The following is a 9,256-nucleotide window of genomic DNA, read 5'->3' on the forward strand; positions in this document are numbered from 1 at the left end:
AGAAAGCTGGCTAGATTATCGAGCTCAACGGGTAGTGATCAATGGCTCCATGTCTAGTTGGCAGCCAGTATCAAGCAGAGTGCCCCAAAGGTTGGTCCTGGGACAGGTTTTGTTCAATATCTTCCTTAATGATCTGGAGGATGGTGTGGCCTGCACTCTCAGCAAGTCTGCAGATGACACTAAACTGGAAGGAGTGGTAGATACACTGGAGGGTAGGGATAGGATACAGAGGGTCTTAGACAAATTAGGCCAAAAGAAATCTGATGAGGTTCAACAAGGACAAGTACAGAGTCCTGCACTTAGGATGGAAGAATCCCATGCACTGCTACAGACCAGAGACCGAGTGGCTAGGCAGCAGTTGTGCAGAAAAGGACCTAGGGGCTATAGTGGATGAGAAGCTGGATATGAGTCAACAGTGTGCCCTTGTTGCCAAGAAGGCTAACTGCATTTGTGTCTAGGATGTGCAGGGTACTTTTAGGGGCAGAGGGGAGGGGACAGGGAGTGGATGGTTTGGCAGAGGGATGTGGTGTGCGAGGGGTGCTGGAGCTTTTATTGTATTTGGATTTAATCTTGATTTTTGCTCCCTGTCAAATGCTGGTTTTGTGCTTTACAGGAAGTGCTTTATTAACTTTGTGCTTTTTTGTGATTTTGTGTTAACTGGCAGTTTGTTAGCTAAGATCCAAATTGCTTTTGTTATTTTAACAAAGAAGTGGCTAATATAGGTGCACAACAGTCACAGGAAGAGTGATCCTCCCTCCCCCCCAAAAGCTTTTAAAATGTTTCCAATATTTTAATTATATTTATTTGATTGGGTTTTGATTGGACTGGAGTATAAATAGGGGCTTGATTGGCTAGGGAAAATGGTGTACTTAGTTTTGGTCAGTTCTTTATTTTACTTTAAATAGTAGTGTGTATGTGCTGTTTCATTTTGTTTGCGTGTGCAAATGGCTAAATTTAAAATATAATACAGTACATCCCCCAATGTAAAGTATTTAGCTATTAGTATTTAACCAGTATTTTTTCTAGAAGTTTGCATGTGTTTATTGTTATTATCATTAATATTAATAGTATTATTCATTCATTTATTAGCTAAGTTTTTTTCTTATTGCGTTTCTGTGAATAAATGTTGCACCAGTGAGCTGCCATAGATGAAGTTTAAAACCGATCTGTCTGGATATATATTTATTCTTCTTTTGAGGATGACAGAGATAAAGTACACATTTAAGTGCATATTGTTTTTAAAAAATCAGTGGTTGTGCCCACAAAAGGTATAGTGCAGCCCCCACTCTATTTTCTGTGTAGCCCACCTTAACCCCCTCACGGGGAAGAGGCTGGAGCCACTCCTGAGGCCTAGGTGGCACTTGATAGTCTTTCAATATAAAAAAGATGGTGATCTATTGTTTGTCATGTCCACTAAAGGTAAGAAAAGACGTAATCAGATTAGCAGGGAGATTTAGGTTAGAAAAAATCTTTCCAACTATAGGGATAGTTAAACACAGGAACAGGTTACCTATGGAGGCTGTGGAAACCCTGTCATTAGAGGTTTTTGAGAACACTTGAGTCAAATTCCTGTCAGGGATGGTCTAGGTTGTACTTGGTCCTGTCTCCGCACAGGGGGATGGACTATATGACCTTTCAAAGTCTCTTTCAGCCCTACATTTCTAGGATTCTATGTAAATCAAGAACTCCTCAGCTGTGCTCTGCAGAGAGGTGACTGGTCACACGGTGCTAACTCTCTTCTTTGTTACTAGATTCATTGAATCGTACTTACAGGTGGCTAAAAATATGTGAAATATGTTATTTATATTTCTTCTGCAGCCTGGCAATTGCTGTGGTCACCACAGGGGTGTTACTTGGAAGGAACCTGTTCCAAGGAACAGCCTCTGGGGGGCTGTCTACACTAGGAGTTATGTTCTCTCTTATTATAAAATTCTCGTGTAGACAAGGAAAGTGGCCATTTTTCCTCAGTGTAACTGGTTCAGAGGAATTCTATAGGATGAGGTTTGGGGAGGGAGTGTTTGTGATCACCCCGGTAAGCAAAGCTGAGGGGACACTACGCCTTCCCTCATCTCTACAAGGATCGCACAGTGATTACTCTCTCATGTTCACTGTCACGTTGTAGAAATCCCACTCCTTCTCCTAGGCCAGGTCTACACTGCGACTTTAAATCGGTTTAATGGCCGATATACCGATTTAACGCTGTATCCGTTCACACGACGTCGTCATTAATATCGAGTTAAACGGCTCCTTAAATCGATTTCGGAACTCCTCCCAAACGAGAGGAGTAGCGCTAAATTCGATAGTGATAACTCGGATTAGGGTTCATGTGGACGGAAATCGACGTTATTGGCCTCCGGGCGGCATCCCAGAGTGCAGCACTGACCGCTCTGGACAGCAATCTGAACTCGGATGCAGCGGGCAGGTAAACAGGAAAAGCCCCGCGAACTTTTGAATTACATTTCCTGCTTCTCCAGCGTGGAGCTCTGATCAGCACGGCTGGCGATGCAGTTTGAAATCGAAAAAGAGCTCCAGCATAGACCGTACGGGAGATACTAGGTCTGATCGCTGTATGGGGAGACAAATCTGTTGTATCCAGCTCCGTTACAGAACACGAAATGCCAAAGCGTTTGAATAAAAAACTGCAGGATACACAGCGCTGCGTGACAAGCGTAACGGGAAGCCAGAGACTCAAATGGACGCTCATGAAGGGAGGGAGGGGGTACTGAGGACTCCAGCTATCCCACAGTCCACAGCAGTCTCTGAAAATTATTTGCATTCTTGGCTGAGCTCCCAATGTCTGTAGGTTCAAACACAGTGTCTGGCGTGGTTCAGGGAACAGCTCCTCAGTTTATTTCCCCCCACCACCACGTGAAAAAAAAAAGGGAAAGATTGCTGTGCTATGGCGTTTGCTCAATGCACTCCGCGAAAAAGGCGCCAAAGGGTTGTCTGCTGCCTTCACAAAGGGAGGGGTGAGGCTGTACCCAGCACCACCCGGGGCAGTGTTTTCTGCCCCATCAGGCACTGTGCTCTCAACACGGAAGTGGGAACTATGGGATAGCTGAGGAACAGCTACCCACAGTGCACCGCTCCTGAAATCGATGGTAGCTTTGGACCATGGACGCAAACAATCGATTTCGGGATCCCACTGTGGATGCGCTAAACCGATTTTATTAGATCTGTTTTGTAATATCGGTTTAAGCTAATTCGAAATAATCGTGCAGTGTAGACGTACCCCTAGTGTGGACACAGCCTAAACAATGAGATATAAAGGGAGAAAAATCTTGAGCACCCCCTGCCCTGCCCCTCCCACACACACACCCTGCTATTGCCATGTTTAACAGTATCCCATATCAGTTTATACACCTTCAGAAATCCTCAGAGCAGTTCACAAATTTGTCTTAGCCCTGGTCTACACTACAAGTTTAGGTCAAACTTAGCAGCGTTAGCTCGATTTAACCCTGCACCCATCCACACAATGAAGCCATTTTTGTTGACTTAAAGGGTTCTTAAAATCAATTTCCGTAATCCTCCCCGATGAGGGGATTAGCGCTGAAATTGACATCCCCAGGTCGTATTTGGGGGTAGTGTGGACGCAATTTGATGGTATTGGCCTCTGAGAGAGATCCCAGAGTGCTCCACTGTGACTGTTCTGGACAGCACTCTCAACTCAGATGCACTGACCAGGTAGACAGGAAAAGCCCCGCGAACTTTAGAATTTTGTTTCCTGTTTGGACAGCATGGCAAGCTGATCAGCACAGGTGACCATGCAGAGCTCATCAGCAAAGGTGACCATGGAGTCCCAGAATTGCAAAAAAGCTCCAGCATGGACTGAACGGGAGGTACTGGATATGATCGCTGTATAGGGAGACGAATCCACTCTAGCAGAACTACGTTCCAAAAGACAAAATGTCAAAATATTTGAAAAAATCTCTAAGGGCATGAAGTACAAAGGCTATAACAGGGACCTGCAGCAGTGCCTCCTGAAACTTAAGTAGCTCAGGCAAGCCTACCAAAAAACCAAAGAGACACACAGCCGCTCCGGGTCAGACCCTCAGACATGCCGCTTCTATGATGAGCTGCATGCCATTATAGGGGGTGCCCCTACAACTACCCCACCTCTGTACATGGGCTCCTGAAAGGGAGTCTCATGCAGCAGGGATGAGGATTTTGGGGACAAGGAAGATGAGGAGAAGGAGGAGGTTGAAGATAGTGCACAGCAGGCAATAGGAGAAACCGTTCTCCCTGACATCCAGGAACTGTTTATCACCCTGGAGACTCCCAACCCGGGCTCCCGGACCTTGAAGGCGGAGAAGGAACATCTGGTGAGTGTACCTTTGTAAATATAATACATGGTTTAAAAGCAAGTGCGTTTAATGATTAAGTTGCCCTGAAGACTTGGGATGTATTCATGTCCAGTAAAGCTACTGGAATGCAGTCAAGCAACATCCGTTCTTTATCTCTCTGTGTTATCCTCAGGAGAATGATATCATTCATGTTCATCTGGTTGAAATAGGAAATAGGAAAAGTCTGGAGAAAATGTTTCTGAAATAAGGTCAGAGGGCAATGGGATCAGATGTGTGTGCCAAAGTACAGAAACTTTGTGCTGAAAATGTGTTTAATATGTGTAACAGTGACAATGGGGGAAGTCTGAATAAGGAATAAGGGAGATTTTCTGCTTAATAGCTTGTGTTTAAAAAGTATTCTTAAGTATTTCCATGCTGTTTACAATGCTTCACATTATTGTCAGTTTCCTACACAAACTGTGTGTCCTGTGTGACGCTGGCAGACCAGGTGCCAGGTCATGCCAAGGCCTCTCGGCCTCACTGAACACTGACAAATGCATGGCTGGAAACCACTCTGGCTCACCTGTGTGTTAGTGTTGTTAAATTAGGCATTAGATTTATAGAGATGTGTTCAGTGTTTGGACTTTATGAAATGCTTGTCAGTTGCTGCCTGCATTAATCTCACTTATAACACCTGCATTCTACCTTTAAGTATCTGCTTAGTAACTATAAAAGAGTTTGATGTGAAGCTGGAAACATCCCAGAATCAGGAGAGAAGCATTGCCAATTGTGAAATACTAGTGTATCACAGGAGGTGTCATCTTCTGCCCAACACAATAAGGTTTACAGATATCAGACAAGCCATTGTGGATGAAAGATTTTGTTGATTGCTTCCCCACACACCCATGAAGAGGAGGTGGAGCCCAAACACTCATCCCATCAGTTTGAACTCTGGGGGAAGGGAATAACAATGTCTGGCCAGAATGATCTCTGTGCTGCTTGGAGGCTGGTGGGCAGGGAGGGGAGATGTTTTTAGGCACAAAAGTGAGAGTGCCACAGCTTGGGCTAGTCCTAAAGGACATACAGTACAGAGCTTGCTTATCATAGACGCTTCCATTGCCTTTTGAAACTTATGATTGTAATTCATTTGTGTATGTACGTTTGCCTGCTTTCACCTTTGAAATAATTCGCATTTCCTTCTCTTAGCCAATAATTCCTTAGTTAATTTATTATAGGATTGGCTACAAATGTTGTCTTCGGTTTGAGATGTGACATTCAATTGACCTAGGGTAAATAACTGATCCTTTTGGGATTGGGAGAAACCAGAATATTGTGATTTTTGACATAAGATACCATCTATCACAATGGTAGTCTTGCCTGGGTGGCAAGACAGACTTAGGAGACTGTTTATAACTCCATAGTAAAGCTGTTACACAGTGCTTGAGGAGTTCACACTTGATACTTGGTTGGTGAAATCGAATGATAGAACACACAACCAGTTTGGGGTTTGTGCCCTGGTTTGTTACAGTCAGTTCTGAGGTTAGTACTCACATTCCTGAGCTACTTCTGACAGCCTAATCTACAATGGAAAGAGACTAAAAGAAATAACAACACTTTCATTCAGGGGGTTGCATACAATAGTCCTGTGGTTTAACACTGTAGAATGTCCTTCCAAATAATAAAAATATCTTCCTTTGTGTCCAAGTTTAAAATAGAGACTTGTGACCTCTGGGCCAGGAATTGAGAAAGACAAAGGATGGGGAAGCTGAGAGGTACCAGATTGTGATGAGAATTCCTCATCCATCAGAATTTACTCTCTCTCCCCTAAAGATGAGGAAAGGCAGAGGTAGAAAAATGGTGACAGGAGTACTCCCATGTCAAGGTTTTTTCCCCCACTTTGAACTTTATCGTCCAAAAAGTGGGGATCTGCATGATCACTTTTAAGCTTAATTCCTAGTTTAGATCTGATAATGCTGCCAACAGCCAACTTCCTGTTCCCCCCAAAACCTTCCCGGGGGAACCCAAGACCCAAACCCATTGGGTCTTAAAACAAGGAGAAATTAACCTTCCCCCTCTTTCCCCCCCAAGACTTTCCCCTCCCTGGGTTACCCTGAGAGGCTACACTGATCCAAACTCCTTGGATCTTAAAACAAAGAGGAATTAACCTTCCCCCCCTCCTTTCCCCCCACCAATCCCTGGTGAGTTCAGACTTAATCCTCGGACTTTTTAAAACAAGGAAAAAATCAATCAGGTTCTTAAAAAGAAAGCTTTAATTAAAGAAAGAAAAGGTAAAAATTATCTCTTTAAAATCAGGATGGAAAATGCTTTACAGGGTATTCCAGATTCATATAGACTAGAGGAACCTCCCCCTCCAGCCTTAGATTCAAAGTTACAGCAACACGAGGTAAAAATCTTTCCAGCAAAAGAAAGCATTCACAAGTTGAAAGAAAACAAACATAAGACTAATCTGCCTTGCCTGGCTATACTTACAATTTTGAAACATGAAAGACTGATTCAGAAAGATTTGGAGAGTCTGGTTGTACATCTGGTCCCTCTTTTTCCCAAGAGAGAACAACGAACAAAACAAACAACACACAGACTTCCCTCCACCAAGATTTGAAAGTATCTTGTCCCCCCATAGGTCCTCTGGTCAGATGTCAGCCAGGTTTACTGAGCTTCTTAACCCTTTACAGGTAAAAGAGACATTAATCATTAACCATCTGTTTATGACAAGGCAGAGGTAGGAAAACAGCGACAGGCATACCCCCATCCATCACAATTTGTTACCCTGCACCAGGCATGGAGAAAGATAAAAGAACCAAACTGTGAAAGGCATACCCCAATTCATCACAATGAGCTACATCTGAATCAGAGGATAAAGAAAGATCTGGACCACAGGCAGGGGTGAAAGATTTTTCCTAAAGAGGGGAGACCATGAGGCCCTGCTCCTTATGTGGACATATCACCTTCATATTGGTGCACATAACAAAATTCATGTGGTGGGGGTGGCGCTGAGGAGTTCGGAGTGTGGGAGGGAGCTCAGGAGCTGCGGAAGAGGCTGGTGCAGTGGTGTGAGGGCTCTGGCTGGGGATGCAGGCTCTGGGATGGGGCCAGAGATGAGGTGCTCAGTGCTGGGGCAGAGGACTGGGGTGCAGGGGGTGAGGGCTCTGGGGTGGGGCTGGAATGAGGGGTTTGTGGTGCAGGAGGGTGCTCGCGGGGTAAGGTGGGGAGAGAGGACTCCTCTCAGCTCTCTCTTCCCACAGCAGCAGCACCTGGGCTGCAGGGGGAGAGGTGCCTCTCCCTGCCATAGCAGCTCTGGGGTTGGGGCTGCAGGATGGGTGCCCCTTCTCTAGCCCTAGCAGGTCTAAGCGACCTGTCTGCAGCTGGGTCTGGGCCACTCTGACCCATGTTTGGGACTGGCCCGGGCTGTATGGCAGCAGAGTTGGGGCCAGGGGAGGGGCATCTTTCTCCCAGCCATGGCAGGTCCCTGGGTGTGTTCCTTGAGCACCTGCAGAGTGCTAAATAGGTTGCTGTATGGCTGCATGCCTGTGCAGCTTAGAGGGAACTTTGGCTGGGTCCATGATGAAAACTGGACAGGCAAGACCTATCCCCTTTCAAAAGTGGGAGGGCCATGGCCCCTCGGCACCTCTTTTCCAGCACCCCTGAAGGGGATGGGCAAAGATAGAGGTAGCAAATTGTGACAAGCATACCCCATATCTATAATAACTTTCCCCCCCTGGACCAGGAGATAGGGAAAGGTAGAGGATGGAGAAAGATGAGACATAGAACATCGTGTTGGGAATGTCCCCACCCATCAGAATTTACCAGCCCTGGACCAAAGGATGGAGAAACACAGAAGTGGGTAAACCATGATAGATGAACCCCATCCGTCATAGTTTGTTACCCCTGGACCAGAAAGTGGGGAACGATGAGAGGTACCAAACTGTGGTGGAAATGCCTCCATCCATCACAACTTACTGCCCTGGGACTGCGGGATGGGGAAAGGCAGAGACAGCAAATTGTGACAGGGCGGCAAAAGGGAGAAATATGTTAATAAAACTTACCAGAAGCTACTAGCAAACAGTGCAGGCAAAGTTCCAATGGCAGGGTGAGGAGCAGCAGGTAGCCCTGCGAGGGAAGGGAAGTGGGGGAGAACTGGAGGGTTTTTTCCCTGCAGCCCAGTGATGGGTTAAGTTGACCCTACAAATAACCAGAGGAAGCTAGTGACATAGCACTAAGAACCCCATGACCCGAACTAAGGGAGCAGCCCTTGCAGCTCATGTCAGGGCTCGCAGACAGTGAACAAGCTGTGGGGAAAAGAGATCCACTACAATCCATCTTGCTAGGACCAGGAGGCGCTGGGCGGAGCGATTCATGGGGTCACTCAGCCTGGCAACAGGAAGTGAATTGCGGTCCCTGCAGTGACTCTCTTGTGGTGTAACCCATGTCCCTTGGAAGACCCCGGGGCCTCGGCTGCTGCCGCTGGGGACCCAGAGCCGTGACTGAAGGTGGAGGAGGAACATTCCCGCTGCTTCCTGAGAGACTCTCCCAGTGCAGAGATCCCAGCCTGTCCCATCCCCCCTTACTGGGACCCAGAGCCCTGTTCCCAGGCAGAGCCCCACGTGGAGAGAAGGTGAGATCTGCCTCCCTCCCCACTGAGCGCTGCTCCCGGTGCGGCCAGTCTGCAGGGGCAGGGCATGCCCCAGGCTGCTCCTAGCTCGGCTGGCCACGATTCCCTGCATTGGGCAGAGGAAAGCTGGCTATAAGGCATGTGAGGGATTGGGGCTAGGACAGCAACATCTCAGGAGCTGGCAGGATGTGAGATCCGGAAGGGGCTCTGAGAGCCAGAGGGCACTGAGGGGTGAACAGGGGTGTGTGTGAAGGGACAAGGTGGGTGAACAGGGATGCGGGAGGGGATGTGGGGCCACTGAAGGGAGGCTGAGGGAATACACCTGAATCAGGGGGCAGGGGGA

General features: G+C 46.8%; 1 protein-coding gene across 1 annotated transcript in view; it reads right to left on the reverse strand.

Moving 5' to 3' along the window:
• Window positions 1–9,256, reverse strand: part of LOC116824329 (uncharacterized) — a 159,130-nt gene that overhangs the window by 94,659 nt on the left and 55,215 nt on the right. Inside the window, 1 exon segment of the mRNA XM_075071954.1 lies at window positions 3,948–3,952. Coding sequence (XP_074928055.1) covers window positions 3,948–3,952 — 5 coding nt within the window.

Source organism: Chelonoidis abingdonii, chromosome 13 (assembly GCF_003597395.2).
Source record: "Chelonoidis abingdonii isolate Lonesome George chromosome 13, CheloAbing_2.0, whole genome shotgun sequence".
Taxonomy (NCBI): domain Eukaryota; kingdom Metazoa; phylum Chordata; order Testudines; family Testudinidae; genus Chelonoidis; species Chelonoidis abingdonii.